Below are 18,394 nucleotides of genomic sequence, written 5' to 3' on the forward strand. Positions count from 1 at the left end.
ATCGCTCCAGCGGCCTCGTTCAGCTCCCACAACAGTCCTGCTTTGCTTCATACTAAGTAACGTTAATAATTGCATCCATGAACATGATTTCTTCCCGAGTCCTATCCCAATTGGTTTCCACGGGCTGTGAGGTGAAGACCACATGTCCCAAGATTCCGCGCTCAAACTTGCCGTCATCAAGCTTCGCCTTTGTTTTGAATAGGCCTCTAGCGGACAGAAAATCTTACATATTGCACCTTTAAGGCTGAACCACTGTAGTCACGTTCACTATTTTAATGATGTCTTTACTACTTTTCTGGGCCTTGAATGTGGCAATTGTGTTGCTTTCTACGGGGGATAAAAAAACTTCTCGGATTTCATCAAAAATCTTAATTTGTGTTCCGAAGATGAACGAAGGTCTTACAGGAGTGGAACGACATGAAGGGGAGTAATTAATGACAGAAATTTCATTTTTGGGTGAACTAACCCTTTACATGTATAATTACACCGTAAAAAAGAACACCTTAACCATGAATTTAAAGCTGCAGTCCGTAACTTGTTTTGGTTCAAAATTATCCAAAATCAATTTTTGAGCAAGTACATAACCAGCCAGTGTTCTCCTTACCGCATCTCCTTACCTTAGCCCGGGTTCACAATGGTAAGCTTGTAATAATGTTTCCTAAATCGGATGGTACTGGTGGGTTTACACAGGAAATTCAAGCATGCAGCCATTCGTCTTTGCGTCATTACATCACGTCTGTTTACATAAAGAAGGAGTGCCCGCTAGTAGGCTATATGGCATGTGGAGCATCCTGCAGGCGGCGGATCATTTATAGCCTTTTCTCACAGCAGCTGCAATAATTATACTTATTTTGATGGCGGATTGTAATCCAAAAGGTCCAAATGACAATCATCAGTGAACGAATCTGTGATTCCGAAGTACAGTATCCACACCGGTGCAGTGACTGACAGCGAACATTAGATTCATCCACGCTGAGGAGCCGTGCCAATGCACAGCCCAATTCCACAAATAACTGCAATTGCAGGTTTCAAACAGAGATGGCGACAAAGAGGCAAAACTTAAGGACTGCCACTTTAAAAAAATAGGTAACATTGCAATAATGAGCAATATATTTTTTCAGTATTTACTAATCCTTGTTAACATTAGCTAAACTACAGTTGTTCATTGTTTGCGCATATTAGTTCACAATGCATTTCTAACTAATGTTAACAGATACAACTTTTGATTTTAAAAATGTAGCCCATTACATTTTTAAATGAACATTAACTAAGATTAATAAATTCAGTTATTAACTATTGTTAACAAATGAAACCTTATTGTAAAGTGTTACCAAAAAACTCTAATATCAGCCGATAACCAATATGGTACCGATATATCATTCTTCTAAAAGAATACATGCATAATGGTGATTCAGGGTGTTTGGGACACTTTTTGCCATTGAGATGAATTGGAAAATGTCTCCCAATCAACCTGAATTCACCTCTACACAAACTTTCTGAAATGGAAAAAAATGATAACATTTACTCCACTAAAAAAAATAAAAATTGTTACTGATATAGCTGATTATAAAATTTGGAACTGACAAAGTGTGGAGATAAACACCAATCAGCAAATTAGACAGAAATTCATTTATATCTCCTAGTAGATACAAATTGCTAAAGCTCCTGGGGCTTATGGTTAGCATCCAAACCACACAGTCAAGTCACACCATCTCTGGTGTCCTGTAGTGAACCACAAACCAAAGCACAAGCCAGAATGCTGTGGTAAAAACATGATCTACCCCAGGCTCAACAGGAAAGAGATGAGGACACATCGTTACACAACACAGCCCTGTGTGAGAGCACTCATCTTGTCCCTTTCTCTCGTTCTCTCTCTCTGACTTTCTCTCCTTTCTCTCTTATTCTCTCCTTCAAAACTTAATATAGGAGGCAGAATGTGGTTTCCCAGTAAGTGGGTTAGGTGTAGCTTCAAATAGACATAGCCGACAATGGGGAAGACCCAAGTTCATTCTCCCCGCTGTCTTGAATGCTCTCAAACTTCTCTGCAATGCAAGCATGTCAAGACAAACTATGAGAACACCATTATTACTTCATGAATATAACCAAAGTAATTTAGCTCTTGCTGACAGTGGTTCAATTACATGTCTTGTGCAGAGGTGGCTCCCATTGTTTCTGAAACAGCCCCTCCTGACAATGTATTAAAACTCTCCCCTGAACTGCTTCATGCTATTTGGCCATAAATAAAATGATTAGTCTGTTTGAAAAATTTGAACACAGAGCACATGATAGTGATACCACTATAAGGACATACCCTATGTAGTTATATAATGCCATCACTGGCTGAAAATGTATTTAAATTAATGAATTTTTGAATAGAAGCATTTCAACTTCAACATATTTAATGCAGTAACAAAGTAATACATAATGGAAAATGTCATGTAACATTCACAGTGATTGATGGCCTTTTCCCCATTTTTAACATATGCCAGTTTTTTCCAGCATCGAACATTTTTACAATGAACATCCAAATGAACTTTTGGGCTATTAAGGCAAATTCAATATTTGAACAGACTTCCTTAAAAGTCCTACCTCTAAAATATTTTCTTAACACATTGACAGCACTATTTTTACTGCAATTTAGTGCATTGACATCCCAACATTTCAAGCAACAATGTGTCATTAGTAGACAAGGGTAGAGAGAATGCAAAGTGTCAAGGACAAGCAGAGGAAAAATAAAACAGAAAGATAGAGCACTCAAGACACTGTGTCACCGCCTCACTTTCACTATCTCATCTCCAGCCCTGTCTAGATTTAGTGCTGTTTTTCTCACTTTGACACTGAGTCTATGCCATATGAAAGAAGGGTATGAGAATGGCATGCATATAAATTGTGTTTTGTTACAACTGCCTGGGGAAATGCGAAAGACGACGCATTCAACATGAGCATCTTCTGAAATTAATTACATCCACTACAGACTAATTTACAAACTATTATGTCAGAGGTTGATAACTTTCTTGACATGAATTTCCATTTTTTTAATTTTCTTGATAATCACTGTGTCCCAACTAAAAATAAAAGCAATAAAAATCAGACTAAACTTCATCAAAGGTGCATTCACAAGTAGCACCGCACATTCAGTTTACTTGTTCAGTAATATTTTTTAAAGTCTTTATATAATAAGAAGTAATTATATTTTATCATATTTCTATCATTTTTTTATATTAATATTAAAGGGTTAGTTCACCCAAAAATAAAATTTCTGTCATTAAGTACTTACACTCATGTTGTCCCAAACCCATAAGACCTTTGTTTGTCGGAACACAAATTAAGATATTTCTGATGAAATCCGATATCTGATCCACACATAGTCAGCAACGAAATTGCACCTTTTGAGGTCCAGAAAAGTGGTCACGTCCACGTCGACGTGACTACAGTGGTTCAACCTTAATATTATGAAGCGACGAGAATATTTTTTGTGCGCAAAAAGAAAAAAATAACGACTTTATTCAACAAATTCGTCTGTCCCCTGTCATACTGCTAAGCTATTTTTGTTGCAGAGCTTCAGTGTTTACGTCCAAATGTACTCAGTATTGGCCATACTGGCAATTAGAGATTGACCGATATACAGATACTTTTCCCAATATTTAAGCATTTTACCATAATTGGATTTCGATTTTGTAATATCGGATTTACCGATAAATGCCGCCATCTTGTGGGCGTTTTGAGAATTGCGTGCAGGATCGCCATTACAGCGCATCTGAGGGGAGACGAGACAACGGCGTGCACAGGTCAAGTATACTTACCTGCTTTGCTGTAATTAGTAAATTTTATTTAAAATAACAGCCATTAATGCACAAATTAGATGTGTTACATAAATGCCTGAAATGTAGCTAGTTCATGCATCTTTTCTCTAAGAAATAGAGTATAACGAAGTCACATAAGATAATCCGTCAAGTCCTGTCCCAATAAAGATGTAACTTTGCATGAATTAAATAATACAGCCATGAATGAGCACATGTTGGAAATAAAAGCGCTGGATTTAATTCTCTCTTTGTTGTTCATCATTAGTCTCGTTAAGTTGTTTGCATTTTGCTGTTCACTCAGCGGGTTGATGCTCAGAAAATGTTCTTGTGTCACAAGATCTCTCAAGACTAACATGTGATGAGATTTCTCGTCAAGGCGAAAAGTAGGCTCGTGATATTGCCATGACAGAGTGTTAGGATGATAGGAAAGAATATACCACCGCTACGTTTACATTATGCCTCCACTATCGTTTTGCTTTGTATTTAAATAAAAAACATTTAATTCAGTTGGATAACGGTCGCCGCCGCTGCATATTTACAGAGTACGCGCAATCGCGAAAGTGAAAGTAAACGCGAGCGCGCATTCAAACATGTTTTCAATACCCCGGTGCATTTTGAAAGCGGCTCCCTGATGAATGCAAATATCTCTCAATATGAAAGTTATTTTAGGCTGGGCAGTGTATTTGTAACCATTTCTTAGCTCTGTATCAAAGAAAAATGTGGTCTTATTTGCACTTTGAATATTGAGAGAGTGCGATTATGGTTGCACTTAATGTAAAGTGTTACCAAAAAAAAAATTAATAACAGTTTTCTCTTAATCTTATTAAGCACAAACAATAAGGTTTAGTTAATGCACTGTGAACTGTCATGAACTAACAACGAATGACTATTTTTATTAACTAACATAAAGAAAGATTAATAAATACTGTGGCAAATATATTGCTCATTGTTAGTTGATGTTAGTTAATACATTAATGTTAATAAATGAGACCTTATTGTAAAGTGTTAACATTTTTATTTATACTGTTTATTTCTATAAGTTTGTGGAAAGAAGTTCAGTTAGGAGGTCAAAAGTTGTAGAAGCTCATAAATCATGTGCAGTAAGGTCTGAAGAGACTGAAATACAGAAGAGAAGTCAGTCAGTTGAGTTTGTGGCAAAACCTTTTACAGTACTTGAGTATTGTTGTCTTTTACTGCATATGATAATTCATACTCAGAAAGTAGAACTGAAATGACATTCATTACAAGATGATTAGTTAAAACATTTCAAATACACCTGCAGACTATTTTTTCTAGTCATGTATTTCGCCATTGAGGATTTCTTAAAAATAGTGTGTAAAAAATCTTGTCTCGTTTCGTGAACTCAATCTCGAGTCTCGTCTCGTGAGCTACCTGTCTCGTCACACCCCTACTATATAACCATTAATTCGCTAATAAACATCCAAGTAAACACAACTCTATGAAAATTGATTATTTATTATCTCCAAGAGTGATTGCATTTTGAGTATAGTTCTGTATAAATGCATAGATAAACAGCGCTTTGGTCAGTAGATACTTCATAATCTAGAACGACAAAAACATTATTAATAATTTACATTTACATTTACATAAAACAGTTATCAAATATTAAACAAAAATGTTTAGCTACTTACTCGCCATGTACTCTTTCACTGCTAAAACTAAAGCATCGCAACTTGCACTCATCTTCTGTGAACTGTAAGCCCCGCCTTCTTTGATTTGATTGGCCAGCTCACTCATTCTGAGAGAGAGGGGTCAATTTGGCCATTTCTAATTATTAATTATTATCTATATATTAATGTTTATGGTGGTTACGGCCATGCTATGTGATGAATTTTAGGGCATTATTTAGTTGATAATGTCTAAATGTGCTGCATAGTTCTACTGATCACTTTTGAACAGAAGCAAGAGGCACACGTATTACAATCGTGAGCAAAATCTCAGAGCGTCTCTATGACCAACCTGTACACTTCTCCCATTAATAACCAAGCCAAACACCACCCAGTATTTCCACTCAGCCTCAGAGAAAAAATATAATCGCACAAGCTGATAAAAATCCAATCTTTTCCAAACCCCCGCCCCCAGCTGTAAAAGCTCGGAGTGACGTTCTCAGAGAGGGGGTTTAAAACAGCTTTACAATCACGTTGTGTAAGAACTACAACCTGAGCCGCATGATGAAATCAGAAAGGTTACACCACCACAGAGAGCCCCTCATTTCATTTTCCCAGGCTTTTACCAACACGCCGCACACGCACTTCTCTCTGTGAAGTGCGGAGAGCCTGTTGACTGATGACCCCCATGAGGGCCACTCATGTAGTGCATAAAAGCACAAGGGCCCCCTAATGGGCCTGAGAAGCTCTTCTCAGGGATGGACATCATTGACAAATTTACACACGTTTAAAGTGGGTAACTGGTAAACAAACAGAACTGAAAGGCACTGGAAATTAATTAATTGTCATTCTGCATTAACAGAGTTTATTAATCTCAAAATAGTAACAGTAATTACAGTCACTCATAATAAAACACCTTTAAATCTGAAATCAGACATCACTGCTGATCTCACAGCTCATATAATGCATGCAACATGTGTCCAACTGAAACATTACAAAACCAAACAATGTGTATCACACCAGTGCACACAAAAAGACAAAGCAATTTGTTCTGCATTTTGTCTAAATCACAGGAAATCGACCCTGCACTGAACCCAAAAGTGCTCTGATAATAGGCATGTTATGATGAGAAAGGATTTACAAAATTAAATTACATGAAATGATCATTTACAAAATAACATTCACTGGAATTTCATAATCTCACAAGACTTATGCAGTTGAACCAGGACAGCATTAAAAAAAACTAACGTTGCAACTGAATGGAAAACCTCGTGCACTTTTTCTGCAACGGAACATGTGCTGGCCGACACTGCTGTCTCAAAAGTAACAGGCACGTGCAGCATTTTTGGACATCATAGGTATATTCTGAGTCAGCTGAATTTGTGCTCTTGAATACTGCATATGCTTATGATGCCCAAAAATGCTGTCTAATAGATCCACTGCACTTATGCAGGGATGAGATGAATTTAAAGGGATAGTTCACCCAAAAAGGAGAATTCTTTCATCATTTACTCGTGTTGTTCCAAACCTGTATGACTTTTTATCTTCCTTGGAAACAAAAGGAGGCAGAATTGCACTCTTGTTGAATCTTTTTTCATACAGGTTGTCATTCTGCCTAACGTCTCCTTTTGTGTTCCACAGAAGAAAGAAAGTCATATGAGTTTGAAGCAACATGAGGGTGAGTAAATGATTACTGAATTTTCATTTTTAGATTAACTGTCTCTTTAATCACTTAAACGCAACCACAAAACTAAATCAATATCGACCATGTGCTGTCCACTTCAGTGAGTCAATGAAAATTGCAGGATAAAATAATTTGAGATCTATCAACACACCTCTAAAGACACGAAGCTTAAAATGACAATAAAAAACTTCAACAACATGTATAAATGACTGAACAAGCGGTTAAAAAGCAAAGAACTGTCAAATAAAGTATTACATGTGCACTGCCAAGCTAAACTAATCATTCTGCAGATAAAAAATGCCGAGTACGACCACGCCAAATGCAACGTTAGAGATAAATATGTCTGTAAATTGGTGACATAATGTTTTTGAACGGTCCCAGCTCAGAGCATCCTTGACTTCAGACAGGGAGACGCATCCGCACGCGCTGATGTTAAGCAATTTTCCCATCACATTACACATCTGGGATGCAAGCTTGCTGGAATTCAAGTTACACTTCTGCTGTATAACGTTAGATGTTTACATTTTCGGATTTGCACATATGTCCAATTTCGAGAGCACTGTTAATTAAGTTTAAAGAGTGCTTACTCACCTTACTGCTCGCACACAGATGCAGTCAGTCTTGCGTCCTGTCCGAGCTCAGCTCAATCCGGGAGAAATCTTGACCGCACATTCCCAAATTTCCACCAGCGCCATCCAGCGCCGCAGCCAATATATGAAGATCTCGCGATAACGACGTTCTCTAAGTATGCAGTTCTCGCGATAAAGGACTTCCCTTTAGATTGAGGACCGATTTGCTACCATCTTCTGGAGTTAGTTGGTACATCAGAATGCCATTACGTAACCGGTTTTGGTTTTGTGTAGAGAGAGAGGCGTGAATTCTGAATAAAGCGTGTTCGCAGTCCAACATTGTGTGACAAAAAGCAAACAATGATGGTCTATAACTTGCACTTTCTGCGAACCGAGTAGGCCTATAAGTAGGACTTATCAAGTGCATTCTTGTAGCAACATTTTCATCAAAGTAGCTATCAGTGAAAAAAAGTGCTTAACCATCAGAAAATGCTATTTGTCTACCTCAGAAGGACAGATTAAGCATTATACCTATATTCTGTTTTATAGTCCTACATCAAATACATCAAAGGCTACATTAATCTATCAAGTTAATAGGAGCCATCATCACTTCTGTAAGGCTACATTAATCTTATTTAAAGTTATTAAAAACATAGATGTTGCATGAAAAAATGTGGGACAGGGCTGAAAATAATTTATTCTGTAAATATATTTTTTCTACAATAATTTGAATAGCCAGTTTAACAAACTATGTCAAAATATGAAGTTGATTTTAAATGTTAAACACAAAAGAAAATGACCAAGAAAGACCTAAAAGGTGGTCTAAAGGGTCAGTACAGAATATCAGTTTCAAGCCAATATTCATGTTTTGTGCATGGGCCAATGACATGACGGCTCATTTTTTTGTAAAAAGGCCTTAATAATAATAAAAAATAAAGATATGGCATCCAAAGTATGTAAGGTAGTACAACTAGATCTCTTTTATTGAATCCAAAAGGTTTTAATTATATTTTGTTACATATAAAGGTATTTTAAAGATTTTGAAGTGTCAAAAGGTCATTCGGTTTAACCATCCAAAGGCAATACAGCCATTTTATTTGTGATTAAAATATCTTAAAATGTAGTAAATGTATTATTTTTTTTTTTTCTGGCATGATTTTATAACATCATATATCAACATAGTGCAAAATGGTATTAAAATTATGTGTAGAAGTCGTTGCCTTGTTATGAGAAAGAATGTCCGGAAAAATGAATTTCATTCTTGTTATTCAGAGTAACCAATATAAAGGGACCATTTTGGATCAAGTCATGCGGTCAGTATCATGTGACAGGATGTGGCATCATTCAGACACCTACAAAGGACCACATGGTCATGAAGCAAAGTAACTAACTCTCTTTTAACTATTTGAAAAATTCATGTTTTCACTTGCTCATATTCATGTCCTGTAACATCAGGTCATTCGGTACAACCGCTATAAAACATGGAAAATGTTGTAATATTTAAAAAACTTGTACTAAATATAAAATGTTTGATTGTCCTTTTGCTAAGCTAGATTTCAGCCTGTTAGCATTGTTTAAAAAATAAAAATATCGTTAAAAATTAAAAATATCGTTGATTAAAAACATCGTCATTCGGTAAAACCGAAATATTAGTTAAAACCGAATGACTTTTTTGTAAAAAATGACAAAAGCAATGTTAATTGATTATAAAAACCACATAATCTCATTGTTAACACTTAATAAAACTTCAAAATTAATTATATTTCCATTATGTTTTATTAATGTATTGCTTTGTTTTTTGAAGTAATGTGACATATTTTGAACAGGAGGTCTATCTGCTAAACAAAGATCAAAAACATTATTAATACAGTACATTGAGAGATTTCTTCTTTATATAATAAATCAGACCACATTCTGTTTAGGGACAAAAGTTTATTTTAATGCTTGATCATTTTAGGTACTTTATATGTCTATCATAGATCATTGCAGTCAAGTTGGCATAATGTGCCTGCCAACTATGAACCAGCAAATCACAACATGCAATGATCCGTTTCCATAGTAAACAGCACACAAAACAATGGGAGAAAAGGCAAAGATCATTCCTTTCTCATGCAAATACGAATCATTCATAGTTTTTGGGTGTGAGTGCATAAGGTCCCTGTTTGCTGGTATGTGTATGTCTGTACGCATCTGTACTTGGCCTTTACGTTAGAGCATGTATGTTGTTGTGTATATACATGTCTGTGTTCACATAAGATGGGCAAGTTTCTTAGAGGTCGTCAGTCTCTCCATCAAAGGGGATGTTATCCAGCTCCATGTGGATGTGGCTGTGCTCCTCATTGCATGTCCAGCCGATCGGAGTGCGGTTGAAAGAAGGCCGACAGCAAATGTTATTCTGCAACAAAGACACCGGCTGTGGCTCCTCATCGGTCACCTTGATTTCAGGGGGCTCAAAGGTGACAAGACGAGTGGCCTTTTCAAATCCTCCAAAGGGCAAAGCCATTCTTGTGGGCAAGAACAACATGTAGATGATCAGGTGAATAACAACTATCAAAAGGTATGGCTTCTGTGTAGAATTATTTTTACAAATGATAAAATATCATAGTACCTATTGAAACTCTTGTACTTGGGAAGTTCCTTGTGGACTTGAGGCCCTGGCATTTTCCACCTCATGGTTTCTTTAAGTTTCTCGTCATCTTTCATAGCATGTTCCCATGGTGATATGTACGTTTTAACATACTCTAGTTGTCTCTTCTTCTCTGCCTCGGCATTTACTTCCTCTGCCATAAAAAGAACAGACAAACAAAAGTCTAAATATTAATTCCATGGACTGCAAATTTGCTATTGAAAAATTATGGTACAAGGTGAGATTTACCTTGAGGTGGCTCTGGTTTAGGAGATGATTCAGGTGGAGCGGTCATCTCAAATTCCAGAGAAGGAACCAGGTTCTGGAGGTTTTGCTAAAAAAAAAGGCATTTGGAACAAAAAGATCATTCTGTTATGCTGTATACTGAACAATAAACGTTTCTTTGACTTTAAGAGTACAGGTGCTGGTCATATAATTAGAATATCATCAAAAAGTTGATTTATTTCACCAATTCCATTCAAAAAGTGAAACTTGTATATTATATTCATTCATTACACACAGACTGATATATTTCAAATGTTTATTTCTTTTAATTTTGATGATTATAACTGACAACTAAGGAAAATCCCAAATTCAGTATCTCAGAAAATTAGAATATTACTTAAGACCAATACAAAGAAAAGATTTTTAGAAATCTTGGCCAACTGAAAAGTATGAACATGAAAAGTATGAGCATGTACAACACTCAATACTTAGTTGGGGCTCCTTTTGCCTGAATTACTGCAGCAATGCGGCGTGGCATGGAGTCCCATGTCTTGCATATGTCTGTGCGTAGTGGTTCTTGAAGCACTGACTCCAGCTGCAGTCCACTCTTTGTGAATCTTCCCCACATTTTTGAATGGGTTTTGTTTCACAATCCTCTCCAGGGTGCAGTTATCCCTATTGCTTGTACACTTTTTTCTACCACATCTTTTCCTTCCCTTCACCTCTCTATTAATGTGCTTGGACACAGAGCTCTGTGAACAGCCAGCCTCTTTTGCAATGACCTTTTGTGTCCTCCTTGTGCAAGGTGTCAATGGTCATCTTTTGGACAACTGTCAAGGTCAGCAGTCTTCCCCATGATTGCGTAGCCTACAGAACTAGACTGAGAGACCATTTAAAGGCCTTTGCAGGTGTTTTGAGTTAATTAGCTGATTAGAGTGTGGCACTAGGTGTCTTCAATATTGAACCTTTTCACAATATTCTAATTTTCTGAGGTACTGAATTTGGGATTTTCCTTAGTTGTCAGTTATAATCATCAAAATTAAAAGAAATAAACATTTGAAATATATCAGTCTGTGTGTATTGAATGAATATAATATACAAGTTTCACTTTCTGAATGGAATTCGTGAAATAAATCAACTTTTTGATGGTATTCTAATTATATGACCAGCACCAGTATGTAGATGTGTAAGTAAATGTAAATTTATTTACACTGTGGTGATTTCTTAATACTTAAACGGATTTACTCACCCTCAAGCCATATATGCAAACAGCTATATGACTTTCTTCTTTCAGACAAAGGCAACAAACTGAAGCTCCTCTAGTCTTATATCGAAATCCTCCGACATTTCTCTTTAAAAATTCTTGTTTTAGACTTCTAATTCGTGACCGGTGTTTTGTTTTGCTCTATCCTCTATGCTTCTGCGTTCGTCAATACATCATGCGGCAGGTCAGAGTTCACTCTTTCGCCGAAAATCAATGCGTACGGCCACCTGTCAGAAGCTAGTTATTTTAGTTTTAAAAGTTTTAAATATGGATATTTTTCTTACACAAATGCACCTCTTCACTTCAGAAGGCCCCTGGAGCCATGTGGATATCTTTTATGATCTCAAATGATCTAAATCTCATTCTCTATATACTGCCATTATAAAGCTTGGAAGAGCCAGGACATTACTTAATGTAACTTGTTGTATATGTGGCTTGATGGTGTGTAAATCATGGTTGATTTTCATTTTTGGGTGAACCAACCCTTTAATTTGTTTACATGATAAACAGTCATGCATAATGGTGATGCTATTATCACAAAACAAGTTCCTTCAGAAGTCTTCTATTCCTTATGGAAGACCCCTTCTCTGCGTGTCAGGGTCTTGATCCAACTGTCAGGGGGTTTATTTTGTGATCCTGATCCTATGTAATCTGTAAACCTCTATTTCCTATCAAAGCTATTGCTTTTCTCATGCCTCTTTTGCTGACCAGGTTCTCGTCACTGACGATGAATTTCTCCACCCTTTGCTGTCTCATCTTGAACATTTTGGAGCCCTTGTTCTTCATGAGAGACAGCTCCTCCAACATCACATCTTTAGGGGCCTTGATTTTGGTCCCCAAGTCCAGTTCAGAAGCTTCAGCATTCTCGTCTTCCTGATCTGGTCAAGATCAGTGTGTTGGGAAGGGAAAAGGAAAAATCAATCAGAATTAACACAATGCCCCTTTCAAGTCATTAAAATGACTACAAAATGTAATTGGAAACATTATCCTAGTGTCTAAATGACGCATGAAAACATGTATTTTTACTTAGATTGAAAAAGAGGTTTTATCCATTTTACAGGACAGAAGCCCTGCATCAGTTTTATTATATTCCTTCTTAACTTTACTATCAGCCATTAAACCTGGACTCAAGCCACATGCGACACCAAAGAGAAGGATGCTGTGCTGAGCACTGCTTGCATTACCTTGTAAATCAGATCCTTGGACAAGCTTCAGAAGTGTGTGTGTGCGTGTGTGTGTGTGTTTCGGGAATAACAAAAAATAAAGAACAAGTCAGTGTGAACATTTATAGATTTTGTAATCACTTGTAAGATATAATAAGGAAATTGAGGGCCATGGTTAAGCGTTATTCAGACCAACAGAAACATTGCTTTTAAACAAACAAAAAAAAGTTGTAAAGTTGCATTTCAAATCAACATACAATAGTTCCATTTCATTCCTGAATTAATCAGTGTTTTTATAACAAATTGGTTGAATGAACAATTCAATGAATCATAATGACTGTGTCTGCATCTGAAATTGCATACTCACTGAAACGGACAAACTCACCATACTGTCATTGTCATGTGACATATGATTCACAACTCTTCTCCCATAGACTCATGGGATAGACTGGATGCGCACTTCGGAATTTAGCCTGAAGTTTTCTTTACTATTACTATTTTAGAGAAGTATGTATATTCAAATGCAGCTTATGACTTTGGAGATACTGCTCTTTTCACATACTGTTTTCTGTTATATAGTAAGGAACTAGGCATATTTGGATGCAGGGAGTCACATATTTAGTTCCTGAATAAATCAGTGTTTTGAATGAATCGGTTGAATTATGGCTTGTTTCCACGAAGCGCTATGGTTCAGTACAGTTCCGAATGGTACACAATTTTTGCCGTTTTGTCAGAAGTTGTGAATGGTACCCTAGTTCCGAACCGTACCACTTTTTTGTGACTCTTATGTTGGGGTACCTAACACAATAGTACCGGTACCAAAAGGTTGGAGCTACACTCACTGCAGAATGTTGATTGGTTGACAGAGAATCGCCACTTGCGCAGGCTACAAGGGGAATGACAACACAATACCATTGCAACACAATGTGTATTTTTCGGCTGTTTTTCCTTGCAGCTTTCAGCCTTTGCTCAAACAAAGCTGCTGTATGTCCTCCATTGTTGTTTACTGTCACTTTCCTCTTCACGCGAGAATGACGTTAATTGCTACTTTCCTGCATACACCACGCCTATCAAGTAAGGGTACTGTTAGCAGTGGAAATGCAAGCCGGATCAGTGTTTACCGTCCCGAATCATACTGTACTGTACTGTACTGAACTGAACCGTACCACTCGGTGGAAACAAGCCATTAATGACTAATAACTTGTCGCCACCTATTGGCGTATCAAATTAACTTTCGGAAAGAGTGCAAATCCACTGACAATAAATACACAGTCTGTCTAGAACATGCAAACATGGACAAGCTGAGTGATACAAACAATAAAAATCTAAATCAAAGATTGGAACTAAGTGTTTGTATAAACAGTTTTAACAGAGCATGAATCACACATATTTGTCCCAATGTGTGTATGCGTGACAAGCTGCTGAAACAGACTGAAGTGAAATAATTTGAAGTTAAGCGGATTGAAATCTCTGCCGAACAGCTCTTCTTATTGGCAGTAATTTTGCTGTTAATTTATTTGGCTCTGAAACGCTAGCCGCAAGAATGTTGTCCTGTAAACAAACTGCCCATTATGAGCACCCTGCCAAGCAGATGAAGTGGGAGATTCTAGTACACTAAACAGCTTTCACACACAGACACACAAACGCAAAGCACCTAATAACTGAGCTGCTCATTAGAGGAGAGCTGTGAAGTCACACAGTTTGACAATGTCTTTGAGATTTAACTCTCTTTAGAAGAATAATTGGCCAGCTACATACTGCTAGGCTAACCGCTCATTACACTGGTCTTTATAGTATGACGGAGGCATTTTTTATGTCAAAGCTGGGATGAGTAATTGCATTGCAACAGCTCCTCAAACTGTGGGAATTGATAGCCCATGACTCCAGCACAAACAAGAAAATTATAACATGCTGTTCTAGGTCAAATGTGACATTTTACTGAATCTAATGATGCATTCAAAAAAAAAATTCAAACTGTGACTATTCTTAGAAACTGAGACCAGGACCCTCATTAAAGTTGGTTGCAATACTAGCTGTGTGCTTACGTCAAGTGTGTATATTCTCTCTTTTTGAGGCTCTACACATACAGTACCAATAAATTAAATGTTCTCAGTGGTGATTTACACCTCAAGAAATTTACAGAGAGCCTGGGGGTTGTTTGGCATTTCTGGCTTTGGCTCTTCGTGTTGACACAGGACACCAGTGAGGGCTTTGGTAATTAAGTGTGACATTTACAACACTCATCCCGTCATCACACGATCTCACAAGTGAGTGTGCAACCATAATTAAGATCGTGGTGTGTATATTTCTACTACATATTGTGTATTTGTGACACGAAGAAACACCACTGACCATGTTGTGAGATGTTTGAGAAGTCTGTGATGATTTTCGAAGGCTTCTTCCTCTTGTTGGTTGGATCAGGTGTTCCAGAGACAGGCATCACTGCAATCTGAGGGAGGAAATTAAATCTGAATAAACTGGTAGGGGAAGATGGGAAAAGATGGATTTATTGATAAATTGTATTAGGTGAGTTTAGCATGATCATGCATCCCCCAAAATAATATTGTAGATAAAACAAAAGCATAAACCTAGCCTGGCTATCTGGAATTATGAACACTCATAACACAATAATTATTATTATTATTAAACTAAATATTAAAAACACCAACAACAACATGCTACTCAGAGCCCAATTTCTGAGTGGCTTATTTTACCCAAGGATTCTCACTTTACCTCTTCACTTCCAAATAAATTAACATAAACATAAAAATAACAATATTTTTTACCCTAAAAACAGAAATGCTTTTTCACACCCCAATATCCCCCCCACACCCCCACCCAATGTATTAAGTAAATCTCATGACATTAACAGTAACAGTTATTTTTGTATTTTTATATAGCTTTCTGTTCTTGATGACTGTTTGCATGAATATTTATAGTGTCCAATTCATACTAATATTCAAAACTTTATATAACTATAAAGTATATTTAAATTACAGTCAATTAGTAAAACTTTAAATTCCATAACCGACTCCAGTCTCTTGTTGCAAAGAGGGGTATTTTTGTTTTAGCACACTAAATAAATCCACCATAGGTAACTAGTCAGCAAATTCCTCAAATGTCCTGCTGAAGCATTGCAATGGTAAGCCTGAGTAGTCTGAACGCCACATGTTTTAAGGAGCTGTGAGAAAACATTTCTGCATTTGAACTTACCAAAAATAATAAATAAATAATAATGCAGTAAGGACTACACCGTTAAATCATTAGCAATTACATATATACATTTAAATGGGAGAGGGTTATTTATATTTAAATTTTGTATTTATTTATTATGTGAAGAAGATAAAGTGCTAAGTCAGTGTTTTATTAGATCTATTTGATTTATGATATGCAGCAGGAGGCAGCTCTATCCAAGAACATCATATTTTTACCATTTGCAAACAATAATAAATCATCTCGACATACTCTAACCCCCTTAGTATCAGCCTGTCCAGATTAAGACCTCATTATAACATTTTATAACCTGCAATTCCCCCCGTTGCAATCAATCAAACATCACAATGATTCCTCTTACCTGAGAGCAAAGAATCAATGTTTCAGAAAACAAATCAAATCACAGTTCAAATCAAAGGTTCCCGAGAGGGCTGTTTTAAGGTTAATCCAGTTCCTCAGGGTTGGCTAGGATTCCACCAACTACTGCTCTCTTCTACATCCCAGGAAGAGTGAAATCCTAGCAGTGTTTGAGACAGGAGGTCTTTGGGGATTGGGGAGGGGGTTTAGTTCAGTTTAGTTCAGCACAGGGACAGAGCTGATGGTGAGGAGATACTTTTCTTGCAGATACTTTTAGGTCTAAATATAGAGCACTGAAGACCAAGACGTTTTCAGGGAGGACCTGTATAAAGTTTATGTCCCACTTCTAATTTCAGTCCCATACCTTGCTCACTTACCCTCTGTGATTCTTACAGTAAATGTTTGGAACTTTCTGTGTTTATTGAGCTGAATATTGAGTGTGGGATCACAGCATGCAGCATGCACTGGACAACCACTAATGTCTCATATTTTTAAACATATTTGTACAATTTCAATACATCCAGCTTTGACTTTCACAAAATTCTAATTAAAAAAATTCTAAACTCAAAAGTGTCTACGTTCAGAGGTTATAAATGTGTGCATTTGATATTTTTCCAGTTCCGATTACATTATTTTAGTAACATTGCAGCATTTTATCTATTGTTTACTTTTATCAACATTATTTACTTTACCAATTTTGTGTAATTATTGTAATATTTTATTGTATATATTGTGTATCTTAACACTTTCCATGATTTATCAAATTTTTTTATTTTGTCAAATCAACTTAAATAATTAATGTGGTTCAGTTAACATAATATTTTGAGTTTCTGTTGATTAAATCAATCGCCTTCATTGTATTAACTCAAATTTTAATTTCAATGAACTCAAAATTGTAAGGCAACCAGGTAACTTATTTTTTTTCAACCAACAGTTCTTTTTTTACAGAGTATCCATCCATGCATTCTATAGGATCTTATTCAGTAAGTGTAAATCAATTACAGTTTGTTTTATTTTAATGGGAAAAATGGTTAAAAACAGACCCTTATATTCTATATATTAATTAGGTGGTATTATTGATATTGTTCTGAGGTTTAGGTGGTAGGCTATTGTTGACATTGTTTTGAGGTTTAGGTTGTTGATATTGTTCTGAGGTAAGTCTTTTTCATAGTTCTCACTTTGAGAAGCAGTATAGCCTATTTGACAGACCTCCATAATGAAGACATATTGCTCCTGAAGAGGAGTCGAAGATTACAGTCTGCACTTCGCCAGCTTAAGTCTGGACAGTAAACTTTCATGAGGCGCGCAATGAGAGTTCCAGTCAGTCTTTCACACGGAGTTTTCTCAATGTCAAACAGAAAATGAGACAGTGCACCTCTTTCAAAGAAGAAAATGTCAGCAGAACTTACTTGCTGTGCTCAACTTATGTGCAACGTACAGTATCACAAACCTCAGGATCGGGAAATGCATCTTCAGGCGTTTTCCGTATAACCACACTATGAAGGAATGTATGAAGTTGGCCTGAGACACTGAGAGGAGCACCTGCAGTACTGGTCATCACCAGCAGAGGCGTCTGAAGAGTGAAAGAATGTGGCACATGACAGAAACACAGACTTGTGGCTAAAGTTAGCACCTGAAATCTGACATATGATCGTGGGGTATAGACCAGAGGGGTCAGAAGGCAGTTCACCTTATGAGTGGAGGTAAGATTACAGAGCCAAAACTTAACTGTGTACAGTTGTTCAAAACAGCAGAACTTAAGTGTTCAATTTAGTTAGGCTACCTCTTGTCTTGAATTTGGTCATATGATTAATTTTACATGATACATATAGGCTATAGGTTATATAACATCAGGTTTCACA

The 18,394-nt window shown here is 36.7% G+C and overlaps 2 protein-coding genes across 3 annotated transcripts in view; both read right to left on the reverse strand.

Annotated features, from left to right (window-relative positions):
- The window catches only part of usp54b (ubiquitin specific peptidase 54b), a 207,456-nt gene extending 199,612 nt beyond the window's left edge, over positions 1–7,844 (reverse strand). The window contains 1 exon segment of the mRNA XM_048169864.1: positions 7,707–7,844. The gene's annotated coding sequence lies outside the window, so the exon portion shown is untranslated.
- Positions 7,845–9,596: 1,752 nt separating this feature from the next.
- Positions 9,597–18,032, reverse strand: myoz1b (myozenin 1b). Of its 2 annotated transcripts, none has more exons than XM_048170560.1 (6): positions 17,983–18,032; positions 15,315–15,411; positions 12,508–12,677; positions 10,560–10,644; positions 10,293–10,464; positions 9,597–10,188 (listed from the first exon to the last, which is right to left on the reverse strand). In XM_048170560.1, exons 2-6 carry the CDS (start codon positions 15,400–15,402, stop codon positions 9,954–9,956), a joined length of 750 nt encoding a protein of 249 aa, XP_048026517.1. In that variant the 5' UTR covers positions 15,403–15,411; positions 17,983–18,032; the 3' UTR covers positions 9,597–9,953. The 2 variants fall into 2 exon arrangements, with proteins under 2 accessions (XP_048026517.1, XP_048026518.1); XM_048170561.1 differs by lacking the exon at positions 17,983–18,032 and adding an exon at positions 16,537–16,711.
- Between the last annotated feature and the right edge of the window lie 362 nt (positions 18,033–18,394).

The sequence above is a fragment of the Megalobrama amblycephala genome, linkage group LG20 (genome assembly GCF_018812025.1).
Source record: "Megalobrama amblycephala isolate DHTTF-2021 linkage group LG20, ASM1881202v1, whole genome shotgun sequence".
Lineage (NCBI taxonomy): Eukaryota > Metazoa > Chordata > Actinopteri > Cypriniformes > Xenocyprididae > Megalobrama > Megalobrama amblycephala.